Source organism: Odocoileus virginianus, chromosome 9 (genome assembly GCF_023699985.2).
Source record: "Odocoileus virginianus isolate 20LAN1187 ecotype Illinois chromosome 9, Ovbor_1.2, whole genome shotgun sequence".
NCBI lineage: Eukaryota > Metazoa > Chordata > Mammalia > Artiodactyla > Cervidae > Odocoileus > Odocoileus virginianus.
The window spans coordinates 62,913,856-62,938,821 of record NC_069682.1 but is presented as its reverse complement, the minus strand read 5'-3'; the positions used below and the strand labels follow the sequence as shown (position 1 = coordinate 62,938,821).

The following is a 24,966-nucleotide window of genomic DNA, read 5'->3' as shown; positions in this document are numbered from 1 at the left end:
GAGAGGATTATCCTGGGGTCTCGTCCCCAAGGGACGACAACTTGCAACAGCTGAGCGGTGGCCGCTCCTTCGACGGGCTTCTCTGCAGGGCTTTCCAGAGAGGTTTCTGGAAGTTCCCCAGGGGGTTGAACTTGGCTCTGATCCTTCCTTGGAACACGGTTAAGCATGCCTGCAGAAGCACGTTCTCCAATATAAAAAGGTAACAAAAAACCAAGTTGCCCATTTAATGAACTAAAAAAAAATTCCGGCTCTAATAATTCAGACTTATTCTCTCTCCTTTGTTTAGAAGCCTTGTGGGGGTTGGTGGGACATGGGTTGAGAGGGAGAAAGGGGACAAAGATGACCACCCAAGTGACCCCTTGGGTCTGTCCTATTCTCCAGCCCATCAACCCTGCTGCCTCCGCGTAGCCAGCGGGGGTGCAGAGACGGGGGTTCTGGAAAGGTCAGAGCGCTGTGTCTCCTCCATGTTCTCTTCCAACAGCCAACCCCCCAACCCCGGAGAAGAATTGGCACAGTGGAGCAGGGCTGGCACTAGAGTCAGGGCTGAGATTCTATCCCAGGCCCACCGGTGCGACTCTGAGCAAGGTGCTTGACAACTCGGTGCCTCAGTTTCCCCATCTGTCACCCAGGGAAAACCAAAGACCCTACCTCACTGCATGCTTCTGAGGGTTAAAAACCATCATGTGTATAAGAAAATGCCTGGAAAAGCACCTGGTATGCAGTAAGCATTCACTAACCAGGAGCTCTTCTTTTTGTGATAGTTATTAAATGAATATTTGTTATTAAAATCAACCTGAAGACTAATCAAGGAGTGAGACTGAGGGAATTCCTGGGTGGTCCAGTGGCTAGGACTTTCACTGCCGAGGGCCCAGATTCAATTTCTGGTTGGAGGACTAAGATCACAGGCCATGTGGCATGGCCAGAAAAAAAAAGAGTGACTCTGTGCTTGAAATGAGAGAACAGAAGTTCAGAGCATGATCTGCCAGCCCAGTGGACAGATGGGAACGGATCCCCAAAGCTCAGGATGGCATGAGTCAGTGCCAGGACTACCCCCAGTGCTAAGGCTGCCCCCGGCCCCACAGCTTGTCAAATGAGTGGACTTGATCAGGCCCAGCAGGTTTGTCAGGGTCCCCTGAGCCCAGGAATCCCCTTTGTTTCTTTAATACGGATCTACGCCCTCTGGCCCAGCCCTGCCCTGGCAGACCTCTGAGCTGTTGGCCAGCTTCTCCCCGAGGGCCCGCTTATGCTGTCTTCATAGTATAAGAGAGCTCCGGCTCCTCCCTGGGGGGGCTGAGGAGGTCATCTGTAACAGAGAAGAGCCGGGTCTCTGGAGGCGTTTTTGTGTCCATCAGTGGAGGAGCCAAACTGGGGTCACAGGGGAGCACCTCACTCGCCAAAGTCCTCTCTCCTCCGTGGAGAGTCTCCCATCGCCATCGGCCACGGCCACGGCCCCACTGACGCCAGGAGAACCAGGCTGGGAAGTAGTGAAACGCTGGATCTAGGGTGACAGGGAGATGAAAGAGTAAGCGAGGGGTGGGCAGGGAGAATGGGACGGGGGTGGGTGGGAGCTTCAAGGGGGAGGGGACATACGTATACTTAGGGTTGATCCACGTTGTTGTAGGGCAGAAACCATCACAGCATTATGAGGCAATTATCCTCCAATTAAACATTAAAAGGAAAAAAAAAAAGACTGGGACAGGATTCTCGGGCAGAGACCAAAAGTCTCCTTCTCTGACCCTGTTAATGGTGCACCATATACCCTAGCATGTGTAAAATAGGACAGCTAGTGGGAAGCTGTCCTTAAAGCTAACACAGGGAGCTTTAAGACCCAGAGGGGTGGGATGGGGTGCGAAGGCACAAGGGGAGGGGATGTATGTATACATAGAACTGATTCATTCGGTTGTACAGCAGAAGCTAGCGCAACAGTATAAAGCAATTATACTCCAATAATAAGAATTGTACACAAACAGGTCAGGCTACGTGATTTGTGGCACCCATTAAAAAAAGGAACATGCGGGGCCCCTTGTTCAAAAATTAAGAATAAAAAAAAAAAAAGAATTTCGGAGGACTCCCCTGGAGGTCCAGTGGTTAGGATTTCATGATTGCACTGCCAAGGGCTTGGGTTCAATCCCTAGTTGGGGAACTAAGATCCCACAAGCCACGTGGTGTGGCCAAAATAAATTAAGAATTTCAAGATGAGGACAGCAGAAGGTTACACAAAGCACGAGGCTCCCCTGAACAGGCAACCTTGTGGGACTGCACAGGGTGACCACTGTGAAGCTGGCCCTGAACACAAAACTTGGAGTGCGTATCCAGGTGTGTGGTTTTCTGGGAAAGGGGCCCTCAACTGTCAAGGTCATGACCTGACAAGGTTAAGAATCAGTGTCTCTGAGGTTGAGTGAAGGTCCCTGCTTCTTGCCAACGCCTCTTTTCTCCACGTGGACAAGCAGTGAGATATACAGGCTGACCTGGGGGCGGCCGTGGTGGCCCTGGGGACAGAGAGAAGTGATGTGTGAGAGATGGCGTTTAGGATGTTGCTGATGGACTGGACATGGGTAGGAGGAAAAGACAGGCATGAAGCCTGACTCCTGGGCTTGCAGCTCAGGCAGCTGGGCCAACCAATGGCAGCGCTCTTTGTGGATATGGGGACCAGCTGGGAAAAGACGGGGTGCTGTGTTTTGCTTTGTGGGGTAGCAAAGGGAAGGAAGAATCCCATTCTAGCCATGAAAAGGCCTCGAGTGGACAGATAACAGCTCAGAGGGTAGATTAGAGCAAGAGATATTTGGAGTCACTGGCATAGAAATGGCATTTACTCCCACTGGGATGTCCTAGGTGTCCTTGTTGTTCAGCGAGGGTAGAACTCTGATACTCGGGCAAATTATTTAACTGCACTGCCACTCCACATTCCCTCATCCAGGACTCTGTAAATGAGCTTGCGAGTGCTTAGCAAGGGTCCTAGCCCCTCTTAAAAACCCAGCGACTATCAGCCATTATTATTACTATTACTGTATTTTTTAAAGTTTTTTTTTTTTTCATGTGGACCATTTTAAAATTTGTTGCAATGTTGCTTCTATTTAATGTGTTTTTTTGGACCTGAGGCATGTGGAATCTTAGTTCCCTGACTAGAGACTGAACCCAAACCTGCTGCACTGGAAAGCAAAGTCTTAACCACTTGACCACCAGGGAAGTCCCGTTATTACTATTACTACTGTTATGATGTCATTTGCCTTCCTCTTACAAATATCTATGGAGCCCCCATTGTGTCAGGCATTGCTGTGGATGCTTAGGAAGAGAGATGTCAGTTATCGAGCATGTCAGGGATGTTAAGTGCCATGGCAAAAGAAATTTTATAGCAGAGTAAGTGAGGGGGAGAGAAGATAGTATTGAGGAGATTGGCTGGGGGGCCCTACTGAAAAAGTGACATTTGAGCAGGACCTTCGAGGTGAGGGATGTCTGGAGGAGAAGTTTCCAGGCAGAGGGAAGAGCCAGGACAAAGATTCTAAGGAGAGTGGTGGGAGGTGAGGTCACAGAGATGAAAGGCAGGGGGACCTTTGCAAAGAAACCCTTTATGGCAGGGGTGACTGGTCCTCTAACCTGCAAAACCAGATCTCCCACACAACAAGGCAGAAGGTTCTCTGATGGCAGAGACCTCAAGCTTTCCAGCACAGTGGAGGGAGCAGACTTCTAGGATGGCAGCCGCCCTAGGCTTTGGGCAGCGCTGAGGCTTCTGGTTCCAGCTCTCCAACCCTCAGAGGGGCCTCACCGGGCAGAATAGGCTCAGCAGCAGGGCCTCTCCTCCTCTTGGCTGTGGAGCATCTCCTCCTCGCAAAGCTCAGCAGGGTCTTTGCTCCAAGGCTCCCAATCGAGGCATACATCTGAGTCATTTTCCTCTGAATCTGTGGAGGGACAAGACAAGGCCACTTGGATGGTCACTTCTTATCTCCTATTCCTGATGCTAAAGGAGTCCCCTGCCAGATACAGGCATCCTTGCAGCCTTATCTGAGGTCAGGGGGCCAAGGCAGAATCATGACGCAAGAGACAGTCCTCCCAGGAAGATTTCAGGGCCTTGAATGGTGGCCAGAGACCAAGAAAGAAGGCTGGCCCACGAAATACCAACCTTCTAGAAGAGGGAGGACCCTAGAATGTCCCTGGTGGTATAGTGGGTAAGAATCCGCCTTCCAATGCAGCAGACACAGGTTTGATCCATGATCTGGGAAGATCCCGCATGCCATGGGTCAACTAAGCCCATGCACCATCACTACTGAGCCCGAGATCTAGAGCCTTGGAGCTACAACTACTGAACCCGCATGCTGTAACTACTGAGCTGACAAGCCCTAGAGCTCACAGTAATGAGAAGCCCATGCACTGCAATGAAGTGTAGCCCCCGCTTGCCCCAACTAGAGAATGCCTGAGCAGCAACAAAGACCCAGTGCAGCCATAAATAAATTTTTTTTTTTTTTTAGGTGGAGGAAGGACCCTAGAGTTGAGGAAATGAACTACCTGCATTGAACATGGTCCAGGAGGGGACACTGAGGAGACACAAGCCCGCCTGCCCACCTGTTCATCCATTGGTCCACCTGTCCATTCATTAACAAAGATCTGAGTATATGTGTCCAGTGGTTTTTCTCACAGCACTGTAAAGCACACACACACTAAAATGCTCCAGAAACCAAGTGTGCATCCATCACGAGAGGTCTGGGTGACGAAGTGCGGCACACTCACACCGCAGGACCCCTCCATCCTGTGGCTGTTACACGTTAGGTCTGTATCCTTCTGCCTGCGAGATGTCTGTGGTGTATTATTGGGTTGGCCAAAAAGTTTGTTCGAGTTTTTCAGTAACCTCCTTCCCTCAGTGAACTTTTTGGCCAACCCGATCGATGGCGTTGCAGAGAAGTATATGATAGAATCCCTTGACTTTTAGAAAACTTATGAATTTTTGCCTAACTAAGAAAATTATGACATTTTGATTCCATTTGTTTGATTTAGTATGAATAGAATGCTAGATTTCTAATTTAAGAAATAGATGTGCAACAGGTAAAAAGGTTTACTGTATAGCACAGGGAACTACAGTCAGTATCTTGCAATAACCTATAATAGAAAATAATCTGAAAAATAATATACATATACATATTTAGTTATACATATACATGTATATATTGTTTGTGTACATGTATAATTGAATCACCTTGCTCTGTACCTGAAACATTGTAAGTCAATTATACTTCTATAAAATATATAATTAAGGAAAAAAATCCCTTTTTAAAAAACCCAAAGAACACACTTCCCATTTTTTAAAAAACTTACATGTACTATTAAATGGGCATATGAGCTTGCTGACATGGCTTATCTCTGAAAGGTAAGTTGAGAAAAGAAGGCAAATGGGAGAGATTATTATTTTTTCTTGGTATACTAAAGGTATTTCACCGGTTACAGAGAAGTAAAGGAGGCTGAAAATAGCCCTTCAAATGCAGACCAAGAAAAGGCCAAGCCTTGATTTCCTCCTTTGTAAAATGGGCATCATAATAACTTCTGGTATAGAGAGGGTTAAGTGACAAGTAAGATATGTTAAACAGTCTTTCAACTACCTTAGCAGTTACTGTGATTTAAAATCAGTGTGATGCTTCTGGGCATACACACCGAGGAAACCAGATCTGAAAGAGACACGTGCATCCCAATGTTCATCGCAGCACTGTTTATAATAGCCAGGACATGGAAGCAACCTAGATGCCCATCAGCAGATGAATGGATGAGGAAGCTGTGATACATATACACCATGGAATATTACTCAGCCATTAAAAAGAATTCATTTGAATCAGTTCTAATGAGATGGATGAAACTGGAGCCCATTATACAGAGCGAAGTAAGCCAGAAAGATAAAGACCATTACAGTATACTAACACATATATATGGAATTTAGAAAGATGGTAACGATAACCCTATATGCAAAACAGAAAAAGAGACTCAGATGTATAGAACAGACTTGTGAACTCTGGGAGAAGGCGAGGGTGGGATGTTTCAAGAGAACAGCATCGAAACATGTATATTATCTAGGGTGAAACAGATAACCAGCCCAGGTTGGGTGCATGAGACAAGTGCTCGGGCCTGGTGCACTGGGAAGACCCAGAGGGATCGGGTGGAGAGGGAGGTGGGAGGGGGGACCGGGATGGGGAATACATGTAAATCCATGGCTAATTCATTTCAGTGTATGACAAAAACCACTGCAATGATGTAAAGTAATTAGCCTCCAACTAATAAAAATAAATGGAAAAAAAATAAATTAATTAATTCAAAAATAAAAAATAAAAATAAATAAATAAATAAAATCAGTGTGATGGACTTCCCTGGTGGCCTAGCGGTTGAGAGTCTGCCTGTCCATGCGGGGCACACGGGTTCAATCTCTGCTTCGGGAAGACGCCACATGCCACGTGACAACGGAGCCTGTGCGCCACAAGAGAAGCCGCCGCAATGAGAGGCCTGCTCACCGCAGCCAGAGTAACCCCACTCGCTGCAGCTAGAGGAAGCCCGCACACAGCAGCAAAGACCTCGTACAGCCAAACATCAACCAATCAATCTTTTTAAAGAAGAACTGAGATCATTAAAAAAAATAAAATCAGTGTGATGCAGTGACTTTTCCTCCCAAGAGACAGTGACTATTTTTTGAACACATAAAGTGCTGGCTTTATTTTTTTTTAAATGAAGGATAATTGCTTTACAGAATTTTGTTGCTTTCTGTCAAAGCGCAACATGAATCAGCCATAGGTATACATATGTCCCCTCCCTTTTGAACCTCCCTCCCATCTCCCTCCCCACCCACTCCTCTGGGTTGCTACAGAGCCCCTGTTTGAGTTTCCTGAGCCATTCAGCACATTCCCATTGGCTGTCTATTCTACACATGGTAATGTGAGTTTCCACGTCCCTCTTTCCACTGTGCTAAGTGTTTTACGTGCACTTTCTCATTGGATCCCCTTAACAGCTTCATGAAGGCAATTACCAGTGTTATTCATCTTTTGCAAGGAAGGAAGCTTGGAAAGGTGAAACAACCAGGCTCCCACCAGGCTGTGGTAGCTTGGGACTCAAAGGCAGGTTCCACAGTCCTGTGCAGTTCCGTCTGGGGCCCTTGTTCGAAGGCAGAGTTCAGAGGCTACATCCTGCTTCCCCATGTCAGGCTAGGGATTGGCATCACTCCCCTTCCCGCTCTTCAGGGCTCAGCTGCCACGATCTTTTCTTTTTCTTGCCTCTGCTCTCATCTCACCCACTTGCTCCCAACTGCACTTGGAAAAGTGCCTCCATCCTCATGGGATGCATGGGTGCTCAGGCCTCTGCCTTCTGGGCTCTGAAACTGCCCCGCTGAGCCGGGCCAAACAGGGATGGGGAGGGGGGAGCCAGAGCTCCTCTTGCCTGCTGTTCATACTGGATTCCAGACCAGACTGATCCTGATCAAGAAATCTAGGGCAGAATAGAAACCCCTGGACAGGGTGCCTGGAGTCCCAGCCAAGTAAGCCCTGGCAGACCCAGACCGTGGGTTTGGCCAATTCTCAGCACAAGGACAGAACAGACCCAGTAATACTGAGAATTCCAAGAAGACAGGGGCCCTGGGGAGGGCTGCTCCCCTCACTTTTAGGACGGTTTCTCTTCATTGCAAAACTAACAGAAGGATGTCTTTCAAACTGCCACGTGAGATGTCGGTGGGTGAACACCGGTCAGAGAAGGGGTCAAACAGGGCAGGTTGTGGGTGGCTTAGAGCTGAGCCTCCAAGGAGAACGAATTGCTGGAGGAGGCGTCCCACTTTCCAGAGGAGTCACCCAAAGCCACGCCTACACGTCCTCTAACCTCGACGCTGCCTGGCTTACTTCTCAGCCCTTGAGCACCTGCCAGGTGCCATGTGCGTCCGTGTGCCCTGTCCTTGACATGCATCTTTCCACAGGCCTAAAGGGAGGGGACCATTATCCTCCCCATTTTGTAGGGGAGAAAACCAAGGTTCAGAAAGGACTTGTCCCAAGTCACACATCTGGCAGGCGGCAGAGCCCACACGGGAAGCAGCGGGCACCCTTGAGTGTTTTATAGGCATGTAAGCTCTGGGCAGGGTGCTTCTCTCCAAACTTCACTTTCCTCAGTTGTGAGATAGGGATTATTTCACAGCGTTCTCCTGGGGATTAAATGAAATAATACACATCAAGTGTTTAGCACCAGGCCCCAGTACAGTTTTCACAAAAAGCTATGTTATAACTAAGGGCAAGGCAGAAGACGTCCCTGGTAGCCCACTGGTTAACACTCTGCACTTCTAATGCAGGCGGTGCGGATTAGATCCCTGGTCAGTGAACTAAGATCCCACAGGCTGTGTCTCGGCCAAAAAAAGCAGGCGGTGGGGGGCGGGGAGGGGGAGGGGCGAGGCTGAAACCTGGGCCCACCTCCCCTAGGCGCCATGAGACCTGCTTCTACTGCCACTACCCAGACAAGGGCTCCGCCTTCTACCTGACACCATGACACCAGCCCTCAGCCTGCGGTCCGCCCTGGGAAAGAGAACACACTTTAGACATTTTTCCGGAAGCCCTCGCCGGGAACTCCCAACTGCACAATTCCCTGCCCCCACACTGGAGATCATGGGACAAATAGGCGGTGAACTGCTCTGCCGGTCTGAACGCCATCTGAGCAGAGCTGGCAGCACACCAGCGCCCTCCCTGCCCAGCTGGTCAAAGGTGATGGGGTGGCGGAGCAGGAGGTGGGAGGTCAAGCGGTCCCCAGGAAGAGGTCCCTGGGTGAGGGGAGTGGCTGGAGGCGGGGCCGGGAGCCTTGGGGAGCAGAGTGCCATTCCTGACGCCCCTGTCCCCGCTGGCCCACCGCCCCCAGCCTCCCTCAGGCCAGCTTCGCCCTGCCTCCTGCTCCTCTGGGCGGTTGGCTGAGTTCAGGACACATGTCAGCCGGCTTCTGGGTCCCACAGAAACCCACACCCTCCCTGTGGCACGATCTGAAATGGAAACCGTGAGGGGTGTCTGTGTGCGCATGCGCGCTCAGTCGTGTCCGACTCTGCGACCCCATGGACCGTATGTAGGCCGCCAGGCTCTTCGGTGGGTGGGATTTTCCAAGCAAGAATACTGGAGTGGGGTGCCATTTCCTACTCCAGAGAGTGGTCTCCGGGTGCCTGCTAAATGCCTAAGGCCGCTGTACCCACCCAGCTGGTTGTTGATTGAAAAAGCACCAGGCTGAGGGCAGAGAGGGGCTGAAAGCCAGCCCAGGCTCTACGCCTGGAGCCTTGGCCCTGGCTGCGTCCACGGGACGGACAGCACTTACTGCTTCATCAGCCCAGAGGGGCCACCTCTTTCCAGCTTATACCAAAGACTTATATGCTAGCGGAGGCCCTGAAGGGACACCTTGATTTCTTTTTGTATTTGCTTATTTATTATTAAAATTCAGTTCCTCCTAAATTACTGGTTGGTCACAAAAACAGAAAGTGTTCATTATCATGCTGACACATTTTACATTTGATACCATCTTTCATACAGAAAGTATAGTTCTGTTATTGTTTATATATTTATAAATACAAAAATAAAATATATTTTACATATATATTTTTATATTAATAGCTCTTATTACCAGTGGTACATGATTACTGCTTATTCACAAATCATGAATTTTGTATATATGACAACCAAGTCCAAGTACATTTCTGTTCCAGGTTTATTTTAACATAAATGTATTTTTATTGTAGTGCAATAGTAAATTGTTTTATCTTCTATCTAGAATACCTTAACCAAATGTGCAATCACACTCAAAATAATTTCATACAGACCAAAAACTGTGCTTAGCGGTGGCCCTGTGCACAGACATGCACACATACGTGTTGTTTCCCAAACTCAAGATTCACTCTGGGACTCCAGGTTCAGAAACTCTAAACTAGCAAGTCAGTCCTTTCTCTTGCAGGTGACTGTCTGTTAATGCAGAGCCAGCAGCTAGAACACCTGAAGGAAACCGTTTTCTTGACAGTTGTTTCAGCAACCCCACGCTGTTCCATGCCCTGCCCAGCTCCAGGATTAGAGCCCGGCCTGGGCAACTCACCTTGGCTGAGTAAGAAGCGTAGCCAGATGATCAGCAAGAACAGCAGCAAGGCCACGGGCAGACAGAGCCAGAACACCAGGAAAGAAAAAGTCAGCTCGTTCACCAGTGGCACCAGAGGGTACTTCATGGTGCGTGTGTGGCTAGGCCGGGCAGGCCTGGGCTGCCCTGGGGACCTGGCGGGCCGGGCCACGCTCTGCTCTCAGCCCAATTGTGACTGAGCCAGTGACGTAACAAGGAAGCCAGTTTGTCCTTCAGGCCAAGAGAAAGCTGTTCTGGACAAGTGGGCAGAAGCTAGGGTTGCGGGACGGTTTGAGAACAAGAGACCAGGCTCCCAGGCAGGCCAGCCTGGGTTTAAATCCCTCTGAGATGCTGTGAGATCACAATACTCTTGCTTGTTCAGAAATCATGAATTTTATATATACGACAACCAATTCCAAGTACATTTCTCCACTTGGAATTTCCTTACTCCCCAATCCTCTTGCAGGATGGAAATAATCCTTAGCACGCCAAAGTGCTGCAAGTTAGAAAAAATGGATACAAATTGCCCCCAGGAGGGTGTTCACTTATCTGAGGTCACAGACTCCTCCTGGAGCCAGCCAGTAAATGACTATTATTTAATCTGGAAACTTCTGTATCTCTCCTTATTAGGGTTTTTGGTGAAGAGCTTCTAAGACTTTGAAAGTAAAGTGAAAGTAAAGTTGCTCAGTTGTGTCCTTTGCAACCCCATGGACTATAGCCTACCAGGTTCCTCAGACCATGGAATTTTCCAGGCAAGAATACTGGAGTGGGTTGCCATTTCCTTCTTCAGGGGATCTTCCCAACCCAGGGGTCGAACCTGGGTCTCCCGCATTCCAGGCAGACACTTTACCATCTGAAGCCCCTCTAAGACTTTAACCTTGTTCTTTTATCTCTCATTCTTTCATTTGTAAAGTAGCCAGGAAAGCTCCATGAGTCAGGCCCCACGGAAGGAAGGAGGCCCCGGACTTCCCAGGGCCCAAGAGCACCTAAGCTGGAGGGAGGCCCTGGCCAGGCTGGGAGCCTGATGGGTGCAGGAAGTCTGCTTCAAGAGTGGCTGCTGCTCGTGAGGGGATGGAGGGAGGGAGAAGCCTGGTATCCTCCAAGAGAGTGCTTGGCCCACCTGCCTCAGCCACTGCCAGCAGATGGGGGTGGGGGGAGGGGACCTAGGAAACAGGCCAATTGGCACGGTTCACCCTGCTTGGCAGAGTCAGAACCTCTGGGGGTGATGCTTGGACTCCACACATCAGTGGGCAACCAGTCTGATGCCGATTTGATTTTGAGACCACGGCATCAAGTGAAGCACGGGTTGGAAAGTCAGGCAGACTCAGTTCCAGGCTGGGGAAGCAGCTGCAGGAAGCGGGTGGTAGACTTAGGGGAGACATGGGGTGGACGGACCTCCTTAGAAGACACTGGCCAAAGGAGAAGGGCAGGGGGGTACACCACTGTAAAAATGGGGCAGGTGTTAGGGAAATTAAAATAGAGGAAGTCTTATTCAGGCTTCCGAAGGAGGAGAGCAGGCCCCTGACTTACCTGGACATTGCCTGGATTCCAGGCCTGCTTGCAAGCACACCAAGTCAGGCAGCACGTTAGGTAAGAAAGGGAATGGGCCTTGGAATTCTTGAGCCCCTGGAGGTCTGGCCAATCCCCTGGGGTCTAACAAAATCCTATGACTCACATGGTGAAATGAAAAGCATTGTTAAAAACTAAAGTAAAACCAGAGCTGCATTTTTGCCTATAAACTGATAGTGATCAGTTTGCAGCCTGGGTTTATAAGCGGGAGCCCCTAAAACTGCAATTTGAAGTCTTTCCCATGGGGTGGTCCACACCACCTGGGACCCTTTCCCAACTGGGACTCCAGATTGCTGTTAACCAGGGACTTCCCAGCGCTGTTCAAGTCTGGATGTAGGTCTGCCCAGTTTGGTGATATATATGCTGTTATTTTCTCTATTGTTTCTTTTAATGACTATATTTGAAATTAAGTCAAATAAGCTATAAAAAGTTGAAATTGTGTGTAATGAGTGGTTTAACAAATCTAAAACAAAGGTAAAAATTGAACCTAAAACAAAACTAAAATTTCAGCAAAACAGGTACTTCCCTGGTGGTCCAGTGGCTAAGACTTTGTGCTCCAATGCAAGGTGCCCGGATTTCTCTCTGGTCAGGGAACTAGATCCCACATGACTCAAGTAGAGATCCCCCGTGTCACAACTAAGACCCGGCACAGCCAAACAGATAATTGAAAACTTTCAGCAAAACAGTGGGTAACAGCTGGGGCTCGGAGAGCCAGTGTGTTTAGAGGGAATCTTAGTCCAGCTGTGGAATGACCAGAGTCCCCAGCAGAAGTCAAGGCAGATGGCATTAGAATGTGTATCTTCAAAGCATGGTCCCCTGGTGAGCTGTGCCATTGAGGACCCTGGGGCCAAGAATAGAGGAGATGGGTAGTCTGGGTTGGGATGATTTCTCGGCCCTGGGTCCTGAAGGGGCTGGGGTCAGAAAGAACTGAGCAACGTAGCTGAGGCAGACTTGAGCACTCATTTCTTTTCCAGACCCCAAAACAGGGCCCCCGGGCAGTCAGCCCAGGGCTAAGCTCCCCTGGCCACCAGGACACAGTGGCAGGTCCTGGGGGAGCAGGCGTGGAAGCACGGCTGCAGCGGAGGCAGCTCCCAGCCCTGGCTTCCAGGCGTACTTTGTGAGAAGTCACACATTAATGTCACGTGGTCAGCAGCAGGCTGGAAGGGCAGCTCTGGGCCGAGGCCAACACCATAGCTGTGTGCTCAAGTGGCACAACCACCCACCACCTGTGACCTAGGCATTAGGTGCTAATGGGCCCCATGGAACGTGCTGCAGCCAGCTCTGCTCAGAGGACCAGTGGGCAGAGGAGGCCCTCCCCCTGGGTCTCTGCTTTCCTGACTGGCCAGTCTGACAGAGCTGATCTTCTGCAGGGAGGGAGCACAGCCGGCATTTCTGATTCTCAAGACACAGAGAGCCAGCTAGCCCCACGGCAACTGCTAGCCTCTGTCAGGTGGGCCTTTTGACAGCAGTGCTTTAGTTACATGACCTCCTTTCAGCATAAAAGGCCAAGTACTTTTAACTTTAAAAAATTTTATGACATCTAGAAAAGTGGTATGGAAGAACCTATTTGCAGGGTAGGAATAGAGACGCAGATGTTAAGAACAGACTTGTGGCTTCAGCAGGGGAAGAAGAGGGGCGTGAATTGGGAGAGTGGCACTGACATGTACACAATACCATGTGTGAAATAAATGGCGGGCGGAAGCTGCTGTATGCTCGGTGCTTTGTGATGACCTAGAGGGTGGGCTGGGGGAGGCAGGGAGGGAGGCTTACGAGGGAGGGAATATATATGTGTGTGTATATATATAGCTGATTCACATGGCTGTACAGCAGAAACACAACCCTGTAAAGCAATTATCCTCCAATTAAAAAAAGAAAGTAAATAAAAATTTTTGAATTTTAAGTATTTCATGATACTTTTACAAAATCAGGGTAAAAACCCACTGATGTTAAGTTTTGAAGCACACCCATGCAAGAGTCAAACCAAAAGCACACGTGACATTGTTAGATAAGAATCTCCTTAAAATTTAATTGACTAAATGTATTACATTCAATATTCCATGGGTTTCTTCTGGACAAAGGGTCTGCATAAATACAAACAAGCCTCTGGGCCTTCTTCCCTAACCGACGAAGAGGAAACACAGGAGGCGAGGGTACACGGGACACCTTCATATTTACATTTTGCCTTTACTTTACAGTTCAGTGCCAGAAATATTTACAGAAAATACAATAAGAAAAAGATCATGTCTTGGCAACATACCAAAATTCATACAAATTGTGTATATGATTTCAAGCAAATAATGATACTGTTTATTTTTAGCCACAACTGCCAAGCCCTTCAGAGGAGAAAGATGTTCTTGGTCACTGCAAGAGACAAGGACTTGGGAAACTTGGTTTGCTTCAACAAATATTTATTGGGCGCCTACTGTATGCAAGGCACTGTGGAATCCCAAATTATACCTTTCCCTCACCGTTAAAAAAAGAAAAGCATCTGAAAAAACATGAGTTGATATTCTGAGAAAAACACTATACAGTACATGGCTTCTTTTGCTACTGAGAACCCAGTTTGATTCCACGCTAAATGGGTGGATTACCTCCCATCTCTCCATGTCGGGACAAGAGGTTGTCATGGAAATCCCTAAATCAGACCATCTAACACAACTTACCGCTTTATGTAAACATGTAAACCAATTCTTTTTGGAAAAATATAACCAGAACAGGTTTTAAAATGCTGAATGAAGAACAACCAGCAGGAGTGTCAAATTACCTCTGAAACATTTTTTTACTGTCCAGTGCGAAACATGTCTTTGAGCAAGGCCGACTTCCACTTTCTTTGGGTAAAGTTCTACCTTCCAATGCAAGTTAAGTACTCTTGAAGACTCTGCTTCTCTAAAAATCACTCTGCAGAACTTGACAAATGTTTCCTCAGTGTATATAGGAAGTAACCACTCATGAAGGCTTCACATGTGCAACCTGTAGGGAACTGACGTTACTGGCCCAGAGACGTATTTTGTTTTATAGAGTCCAAAGGGCTGCCTCAGGGCAGCTGAGGACGTGGAAATGCAGGACAGCGTGCATGCATGTTGTGTATGTATTGCCAGGAAGGGAGGGGGTCAACCTACCAGTAACGATTCCTGTCAAAGGGCCAATGGATAGGAGGGGGTCTCAGGAAGAAGCACTGGACAAAGAGAGCTGGCTGAACAGGAAAACGCAAAAGCCCTCCTCAGCGTCCTTGGTGCTCTCAGGCAGACGGGGGAGAGAGCCCCTTCCCCTCAAACGTGAGAAGGGACTACGCGGGGCTACCTGCCCCTGGCCTTGGGTAATACACTCCCCGTTACCAACGTGACACTCATCCACGACCTGGGTCACCTGTCACAGCGACCGAACTGTCCAAGCCAAAGACCCCCCAGAGGTTCTGAACCTCTGTTAGCAAACGTCAAGTAGACTATTAAAGGTTGTTCTTGGGACTAACTATGCCCCTCTGGCGTTATTTTACTCAAAGTGATTTTTACAAAGGCAGTTGAGAGAGCTCAGTGACCATGAAACTCACACCTACACTAGTGAAAGGTCCAAGCGTACTCACCACACTCCCTTTTTAGGTAGATGTGAATTTGAGCAGAAGGAGCCAGCACCTGATGAAGTGTGCGTACCCTGTATTCTGTGCTGTATATACTGGGGTTTCATGCCTCTGGGAGCAGCACAGCCCTGATTCCATCCCGTCTTCCCTGGAAGACCACAGAGTCTTCCAGATCATAACTGCTCTCAACACAGTTGTTCTCTGACTTATCAAAGCCATTAGAATTACAAAGAGTTGTCAGAAATCAGAGCAAACTGAAGCATCATGAAGCCCACCACTAACACGTACACCACAGTACGATTTCCTGACAGTAGAACTACGCCAAAGGTCAAAGTGTCATCTCAAGGGTCACACTGAGGAGGCATACCTACACCAGCTATTTTTAGTTTCTGGAATGTTACAAGTTGCACATTAATTTATAGCCTTCTTTGCCCACACCTATTAGAAAGAAGGGCCCATTTTCCCCCCAAGAAATGTCAATCTGGAATTTCCATGAAAGTTGTTAAACCTCACTCTATAGCTTAGTAGCTGGGCAACTAATTTAAGAGTAAAACTTACTAATCATACATCCCCCTCCCCCACTGCTACCATCGAGGAACATCAATTTATTATTATTATTTGGGGGAATATCAATTTATTGCCCAGATTAAAAAGAAAATCAAATGTTATACCCTGAATGGAAACTGGAGTCATAGAAGGAGGAGGTTACCTTTACCTGAGCTTAAAACAAACAGGAAGAAAAAAGGTGAGGCAAACTTGGAGAGCTGCTATGCCCACATTTCTTGCTTCTAGATATCAATATATACTTCTGGAATAGAAATATCTGCACTGGGAGTTAGGTATCCCCTGTCCTCTAAGTAAACTACCAAAACATCAAACCAAACAGCTCACTGTAGTCCTGACCTACAGAATCTACTGACATCAGAGTTCAAATAGGAAATCACCCCTTACACAATTGTGATCATTCCTCTTTGGACTTTTAAATGTCACTTATCTTCTTAGCACAAAATAACCTTAATAAAAAAGAAAATAACATAAATATTCTTATGTTATTCTTAATAAACATAAGAATAGGAGAAATGAGCAGTGTACACCCTAGCACTGTAACAGGAATCCTTGTAAGGGTGTTCTGGGTCTGGCCACCTCAGAACATTTATCCTTGGCAGGAAAGTAGCAGCGAGGTAACAGAAGTATTTAAAAAACCTGGGCAAGGATCTGCCATGCCTTCAGCTGGCGAAGTCCAGAAAATATGACAATAGCTGTTTCTAAAAGCAGCCACCCCAGGAGGTGGTCTCTAATGTTTGTCAATTATGATGAAATCCAGCAGCTCTCTAGAGAGATCTGAATTAGGAGCATGGAGAGGCTATTTCCTGAACCCCAAATTAGAATCCTTCATAAACTACTGCAGTTTCCTGCTTGGTCCTGAAATAAGAGACAAGGGTTGAAACCAAAAAATGTTTAAACCTGTGCCATGAATTTATATTTCTTACTATTTAACCAAGAAATTACCAAGGAATTACAAACGGTTAACCTGTTGTTTTGTCTCTGAGCTAGACAATAATGAAGAGGGGGGAGGTGTCACTTCTGACTTTTAACTCCACAAACTCCATCTGTATCCCTGTTAAAGGACCAGGCCGTGCCTCCATTTCAGATCCATTCCTGGACTGCCCAGAAACTGAGGCCTTCAGACAGACCTTTGCAGTGATGAGAATAACTTTTTGAAATCTAGAAACTATGAAATATTTTAATATTAGACTGAGCAAAAAACACTTCTGTTCCTTTCTGTCAGTACGATTGTTGGATGACAGATGGATGACAAATGGACCTACGAGTGAGCAGAAAGTTGAGATCTCCTTCCTTCTCCTCCATGCTAGCAACATGAGTCTTTAAGTGTCCTGGACGATTCTGAGACAGATTTTAATTTTGAACACAACCTCCTAAAAAGTGAGGTATAAAACTATCTTCAACTTCTAATTTGCAAATTTGAAACTACCAATGCACATGTTTAACTGAGATGCAAAAAAAGCCTTTCTCCTCAAAAGGCTTGTAATTTAACTAAAATTGTCACTTTTGAAAGAAAAGTTTATGGCTAAAATGTGTATCATCATTACCAGCAGGAATATGATTGTGTCTGGGAGCCCATTTCACTAAAAAGCCAAAAAGTCTTCTCTCAAATGGGTTTATAATGTGTCTCTTCTATTCCGGTGATTATACAGTAAGCTCTTGGGGAGTGATTTATTTTTACAGTGATCACCTATCAAATTGCTTTGCTTTGATATTATAGCCCCAAACTAGAGTTCAATAGTCCTAGACAGATAGTGGTCTAAGAACTGCAGTTCTTGAGTCCAACCTCCTGAAAAAGTGAAGTGTAAAACTCTGGCTCCAACTGTTTATTCCGGTACTTGTTGACAATGTCGGTGATCTTCTGTTTCCGGCGGACATGTGGTGGGCTGTAGGAGTCACTCTCCAGTCTCTTTCTTCTACAAATATTAATTACAGTCTGCCTCACCAGAAAACCTTGAAAACAGAAGGTTTTCATTCAAATCAACGTGAATAAATAGGTAGGTAGGTGAACTATAAGTATTCAAGCAAACTATTTTCGGCAAACTATCTTATTCCATTTACACAACTCCTCACAGAGACAGATAAAACTGTCAGAAGAAACACAATGATGAGGAAAAACAGAATCAAACTCTAGCCTGACAACCCATTTCCTGCCCTGGATTACAAACAGACTATATTCATTTTCCAATACTGGAAGTCTGTGAATTATAGTTCTGCTCGTACTTACTAGATTGAAGCACACTTCAAAACAGAACAAAATATGCTTCCTCTTATAAATAAAAGCCATAGTATTTTCTACATGTGGGACCTATTAAGTAATATCACCATTTCCTATTTCTACTTCTTTCTGGTTCATAAAAATGTTAAATAAAAAGAAAAGAAAGAAAGAAACTTCAATCCTTCAGCTACATATGAGGCTTACCGAGCGCTCGCCTACTGACAATCATCCCGTCCACAAGAGGGATGACCATGTTAAATTTTCCAGTGGCTCCTTGAATTTTTATCCGGAATAATCCAGTGTTTAAAGGGTGGATGAAGATGACAGGAACTTCTTTTTCAAGAGCAGTAGATCTTAAGAAAAGAAAAGAACACTCCTTTCACTCCAGATATTCAAGAGCTGTAGTCCCCCATGTGTGATATAAGAATACCAAGGGAACTACTGCCAGGCAGTGTTTAGATGAGCCAAGTGATTAGTCTGCTCAGAAATCTTCTTTCTGGGAGGCCATGTGGAAGCCCCCGCACCAACATCTGGCCCTACATGCCCATCACTCGGGTTAGCCTTTTGAAGCTGACAAAAACAAGGGCCTAAAATTGTGCTTAGAAAACCACTGGGGATGCCGGGTGGAAGCAAAGGCCAGAAAAAACACATCGTGCGGAATAATCAGTCTAGCAGCCAGCTGTGGGACTTTCACTCAGGTCCTCCTTCTTGTAGGGAACAAATATGGAGCTGGCCAGAGGCAGGGAATTCTACCATGTTCCAAGACTAGCACCTCAGAGCAAGTGGGAATGTAGCTTAGGCCTACTAAGGGAATCCCTGACATAATTTTTTAGGGGCTGGGGAAGGAGGCTGGGAGCACCTTAGTCTGGGGCAGTTGCAGGTGCCCTCCTCAGCAGAGGTGAAAAATGGCTGAATTTTGACACAGCCAAACCTCAAAGCCTCTGAACAGGCAACAGGTGCCAAGGCAAGCAACCACACCCATAGGAGACTGAATGACATGTGTGTTGGGGATATGCCAGTGCATCTAGACATACCCATGTAACTCTCTGATGCTATTTGTCAGGGTTTTGGTTTGTTTTGTTTTGTAACACAATGAGCCTTCTTTCTAAAGTGATTTTGGCCAAAGCAACAGAGTCCATTTTTCAAGACATCTAATAAAAATCAATCCTATACTAATTCTGTCCCCAAGACAAATTCTAAACTTTGCTAAACTACTAGTAAAATACAAATTTTACAGTCCAAACATATTATAGCACTTTTGACCTAAAAAGTAACACAACAACAAAAAACAGCACAAGACACTTAAAAGTTCTCTTCTAAACTAGTTCAAGTAAAGTTTACCTCATGAAATCTATTCTGGTCTCTTTAGCAAGTCAGTGTCAAAAAAGAAAGCTAAAAAGGAGTTAGAAAAACAGGACTGTTCTGTATTAAAAGAGACCTGAAGGAATGAGTACCGGATACAAGGCTGAAATGGGTGCTGGTTTAAACAAACCAGCTGCAAAGACTATTTTAGGGGAAATGGAGAAATCTGAATATGAACTGGCTACCAAATGAAATTAAGGAACTATGATTAACTTTATGACTCTGATAGTTATCTTTATATATTTGAATAGTTAATTTTTCAGAGGTGTATACTGATGTATTCAGAATGTTAGAAAATCTGTAGTTTGCATTAAGATACTTTGGCATAAGAAACAGAAATTTTAGGAATGATTTGCCCTATTCGAGAAATTTAACATGATAATGTTAAAATAAATCATCTTTCTAACGTTAGACTAAATTCATTTTATATGCAATATAAACCAGAACGTGGAAAATAGAAGGAATTTACTCAAAGCTAAAATATCAAGTTAAGCTTGATATAAATTATTTGTTTAAACAAAAGACAAGACAAGCAAAAAGCTTTGAGATGATAAAGCCTGCACAGACACATTTTTACTATTCTGTTTTTAATCCATTTTTGTGCATGAGCAGCTAAAATAAAAATCTTAATATTATAATAAAGTTAGTATCCTGTTTTATTTAGAAATATTTTTCCATTAAATAGCTCATGTGATGAGGATACTTTAACTGCTATCTATCCAGAATGTTTTGACCAATGTAACTCCATTATTTCCATCTAATACTGCTACTCTATTATCACTCTTCATTAATACTTGTCTCCACTTTTTCATCTTTCTGCCTCAGATAAATGCAAAACAGCAATTAATTATGCCATTTAAAAATTCCTGCTAATTTGATCACCTTGTGCATTTATCTACAGACTTTTTTGATTCTTTCCCCATAATTATGTTTACTTCTTATTGCCTTCATCCCTTTTGTTTCATTAAAGTCATTATTTCTTAATTAAATTACAATCACCATATTATAAAAAATAGCTTTCTCTATGCTTAAAGTCAATATTGATAAACTTCAAGCAAGTAAGGGAGTACCTCAGAGAAGTGCTACTATTCGCAGTAGTTTCCACACCAGTACTGATTTCTGTCATCAGGTCTGAGAGGGGAAAGTTTTCTGGAAGAAAATCATGGCATTACATTTACTATCTCCCTTCAAGAAAACTGAATTTCCTAAACTCTTTACATAGCAGACAACAAATATATGGACTTTGTTCTCCTAAAACATATAGTCCTAAATATTCCTCACAAATTAAAAAAAAAAATCCCTCAAGGCGTATTTTAGAAAAGTTCATCTAAAGCAGAGAGTTTTTAAAGAATGTAATCTATAGTCCTGGAGGGCTTGGAAAGAGCTTTAGAAGTGTTAGAAAGCAACCATTATACTTTCCCATGAACTCTGAGCGGAATGAGATTCTAGGGTAAATACACATTTCTAACGTTCTTATGCAGCTCACATAAAAATCATGAGAAACATATTCACAGTGGAACCCCTAAGGACCAATTAATCTGAAACAAGACTGTGGAAAGAGGGTTAGGAAGGTGAACTCCCTTCCCCTTTCCAGAGGTCCTAGGGTGACTGGGAGCCACATGAAGTGGGAGCAAGTGGCCAAAAACCAGTATCTGCCATACCAAGAAGACCTAAAGGCTTTGTATCCATCAAATCTTCACGGCTGTGAAATAAGTGCCGGGTCATTCATTTAACACATTAGTCACCTAAGGCGTAATGAAACCCAGGCCTCCTGAACTCCAGTCCCAGCTCTTGGCCACCATATAGGGCCTATGTTGCCACTCCTTTTAGACATTCAGCAAGTCACTGTCATCCGACCAAAATCTTGTTTATGGACAAAGTCCTTGCACAATACCTATATCATCATAGCGTTCCACCCAGACTACAGAAACCCTTGTCTCGGGTCCGAGGGGAGGCACGGGGCGACCCTGCGGCAGCTTCTTCGTTCTGGAACTGGGACTGAGCTGTAAGAGGCAGGAAAAAGCAGAAGAGGGTGGGAAAAAACTGGCTTAATAAAACTACAATCATACATTCATCAAGCTACCCAGTGACGTAAGGATAAGATCATGGGAAGTCACTTCTGGAAAAAAGTATAAAATACATTTGCAAAAAAGCCCTTCTTTGGTTTCTCTGTTTATCAAGTCTCAAACTAGAACAAGGCAATGAAATATTCAAATAAAATATTTGAATAAAATAAAATATTATTGAATAATTGAATAAAATAAAATAAAATAAAATATTCAAATAAAAAAAAGATAAGCAATACTGAACAATTATAACTGACATTAATAAAAACAAAATTTGCATGCTATGTCTTAATGAGGACTTAAGAGGATCTGAGTCTATCTCTGTGACCAGAAGGCAGTATGTTTTTTCCATCAGAGTAACATCATTGCTCCGCCTGGGGATCTTTTCAGTGTTGAATTCTTGTTAACTGCTTTTCCTGTATCTACTGAGATAACGATACGAATTTTTTTTCCCCTTAGTTTGAGTAGTCTGCAAAGTATGTGGTAAATAAAAACATGGGGCTTTACCGATCTTGCTCTTCTCCAAACTGTATTCTGTGAAATCTTTTTTAAATGTAACAACTTATGATTTTCAAAATCAGTCTACTTCAGAATTTTATACAAACTAACTTTTTTTCTTAAATCAATTTTAAAGGTGAAACCCTTCCCATATTCTTTTAAGCAAATACTTATATTAAAAATAATTTTAAGTGTAGAGAGGTCCAAATTAAAATTCTTTACAATGGAAGAAGGGCTTCAGACAAGTTTGCACAACACTTCTTTGGTCTTTATTATTTATTCTATATCAACTGTCTTACATCTCTAAACTGATCCTATACTCTTCCTATACTACTTGGGTCAATTTCCAGTAAGGATTAGGAGATAACAGGAGGGGAGAACACAGACAAAGATGTAACATCCACTGATAAGGTAAGGAAAAAGTGTAAAACCAAAATGCTCTCTTCTTGTGGTAGCTGCTGCATCACCTCACTCGGTGCATTTATTCACACACTGGATTACTCTTCAAAATGCCATCATGTGTGCTGTCAGACTGAAGATGAATTTTGCATGAGTAATGCTATAAAGTATATACTATTGTACATGTACTGGATATTTCAGGGACCAAATAATAACCTACACTTGAGAAGGAACGGGTGAAAGACCAAGCATGGGACCGAAATGACTAAACAGAGAAAAACAACAAAGATGGAATCAGAGTGAATCATCTGTTGCAAGCTGAAAAGAAGAAAATCATGAAAATTTGATTAAAAAAAATTAAGATCCTAATGAATTAGTACAGATATAATTATTCTCTGGGTTAAAGTTAAAAGCTTTTCAGGTGTGATTCTATAATTACCTAATTACCTTCATTTCACTACAAATTTCTGGAGATTAATCAACAAAGTGACTTACCCTCTGTGAGGAATTAAGATTGTCTGTGTGATTAGGGAAAAGCTCAAGTGTCAGGGATGGTTGTTTCAGAATTCCTGGCATAAGATCCATATTTGAATCACTATCTTGGTCTGAGATGTTACTTTCCAGTGAATCAGCTATAGGGTGAAGAAAAATATATATAAATAAAACACCTACTACTTCGTTAGAGCAAATGTGTTTATTAAACTAACTATGTTAACAGTACAACTTAAATTACTTAAGCAAAGCACTGCTTATGGAGCAAGGGTTGGCAAACCTTTTCTGTAAAGGATCAGGTAATAAATATTTTAGGCTTTGCTGGCTATATAGGTCTTTACTGCATATTCTTCTTTATTTTATTTACAACCCTTTACAAATGCAAAAAACATTCTCAGTGTTTTAAATTTGGCCTGTGTGCCATAATTTGCTGGCTCCAGCTCTACTGAATTGGTGCAAATAAGCTGGGCCAGAGACACCAGGGCCAGAATCAGTCCATAGAGGACGGTTGGGGCCTGGCTTCTGGAATTAAGGCAGGAGATCACAGCCTTTGACATGAAGGCAAACAGCTGCTCAGACATTGGCCTAGACCATGGAAGGACCCTCCTTCCAGGGACACAACTGGCTCCAGAGAAGAGAAAGGGAGGAACCTCTAGTGCAAAATCAAGGGTCCAAGTACAAAGGTTAAGAAGCAGCCAAAGCAGGGTACAGGAAAAGTCATTAGCCTAGAAATGAGAAATGTGAAAGCATGATGTGCAGCATCCCATCCTATGGACGGTCTCATGGAGAAGGTGAAGCTTTCCATCTCCTGTCTGGTCAGGCACAAAGTAATGTACTTAATTTGCAATAAGCAAAGGTTCAAGGCAAAATAAGACTAAGAATTGAGACTGAGAAGTAATGATCACTCCTGATCCTTGAGAAGAACACACTTGATGGCCACCTTTTCTAGGTTGGAATTTCTCCACCTCGGTGTTAGAAGACTAGGCAATTACCACCATGAGAGTCTCCAACTGCAGGATTCTCTGGGGTTCGACACAAAGGCTCTCACATGGAAACAGGGAAGCAGGTGGGGGTTCACTTGTTAGAGAGAAAAATGAAAAACAGGGCTTCTAGGTATTAGTTAAACTAATCAAATTTGATGTTGTTTAGTTGCTAAGTCATGTCCAACTCTTTTGAGACCCCATTAGCCCGCCAGGCTCCTCTGTCCACGGGATTTTCCAGGCAAGGATTCTGGAGTGGGTAGCCATTTCCTTCTCCAGGGGATCTTCCCAGCCCAAGGATCGAAACTGCATCTCCTGCATTGGGAGGTAAATTCTTTACCACTGAGCCACCTGGGAAGTCCAATTAATCAGATTAAAGAAAGTTAAAAAAATGGGTCAAAGTGGATCTCCTTTGCTATTTAAAAATTATTATTAGAGGATCAGTCTTCCAGTCTTTTCCTACCTTCCTTTAGTTAAAAGGAGCTAACACCCCATACCTCTGCATAATCTAAAAGCTATCATGTCTTTGAAGCTTAAGAATGTCTTAGATGACTTCAGAATCTCTCCCAGTACAATAATACTACACAAACCAGTGAATACAAAAATTGTTCCATACAAAAAAAACCCCAGTACCGTAAAAAAAAATTCTCTTACTTAAGGACTCCACAGGAGAAGGAACCACAAAAGCTATTTCTGTAAGGGCATCGGCATAATACAGCACCTTCTTCTGTCCGTTGAAAATGCTAGCCCCAACATCTTCAGAGGAAATCACTTCATCTACAAATGAGAAACACTACATTACTGCTCTAAAAAGTGGGGAAAACCAGTATCACCCTGCTACATGAAATTTTAACTGGTTAAAAAAAAGTAATAATAAATAGAAGGTACATTTCCAACATGAACTAATGTGTAAGAAGAATAAACTATGAATGTTCATTAAATGGCTTAACACTAACTTTAAACAATAAAATCTTAATTTCATGGTTTCTGAAACTAAATCAGATCACTCCTGATTAGCAGGACCTTAGTTCATGTGTATCAGGGAATAGTCTTTTCGGAAGAGGTAACAGTAATTAAAAGAGAGACCACCCAGTCCCTCTGAAGGGAGGTGGGGCAGACGTCTGAGTGTGTGTACGCTTGGTCACGGGCATTTCTGTCCCTGGTCACTCTACT

The 24,966-nt window shown here is 44.5% G+C and overlaps 2 protein-coding genes across 6 annotated transcripts in view; both read right to left on the bottom strand.

Annotated features, from left to right (window-relative positions):
- Positions 1-1,114: 1,114 nt before the first annotated feature.
- On the bottom strand, positions 1,115-10,503 carry ADIG (adipogenin). Of its 2 annotated transcripts, none has more exons than XM_070472623.1 (3): positions 10,054-10,503; positions 1,391-1,498; positions 1,115-1,303 (listed from the first exon to the last, which is right to left on the bottom strand). In XM_070472623.1, the coding sequence occupies exons 1-3, from the start codon at positions 10,178-10,180 to the stop codon at positions 1,242-1,244; spliced, it is 297 nt and encodes a 98-aa protein (XP_070328724.1). In that variant the 5' UTR covers positions 10,181-10,503; the 3' UTR covers positions 1,115-1,241. The 2 variants fall into 2 exon arrangements, with proteins under 2 accessions (XP_070328724.1, XP_020764742.1); XM_020909083.2 differs by adding an exon at positions 3,764-3,896 and having other exon boundaries at positions 1,115-1,498; positions 10,054-10,261.
- A 3,135-nt stretch (positions 10,504-13,638) lies between these two features.
- RALGAPB (Ral GTPase activating protein non-catalytic subunit beta) overlaps positions 13,639-24,966 on the bottom strand; it is an 87,274-nt gene continuing 75,946 nt past the window's right edge. For all 4 annotated transcript variants that reach the window (XM_070472621.1, XM_070472622.1, XM_020909080.2 and 1 more), the window contains 6 exons: positions 24,448-24,570; positions 22,817-22,953; positions 21,253-21,361; positions 20,429-20,507; positions 18,201-18,349; positions 13,639-17,731 (listed from right to left, as the gene is read on the bottom strand). In XM_070472621.1, coding sequence (XP_070328722.1) covers positions 17,538-17,731; positions 18,201-18,349; positions 20,429-20,507; positions 21,253-21,361; positions 22,817-22,953; positions 24,448-24,570 — 791 coding nt within the window. In that variant the 3' untranslated portion in view covers positions 13,639-17,537. The remainder of the gene's footprint in view (positions 17,732-18,200; positions 18,350-20,428; positions 20,508-21,252; positions 21,362-22,816; positions 22,954-24,447; positions 24,571-24,966) is intronic.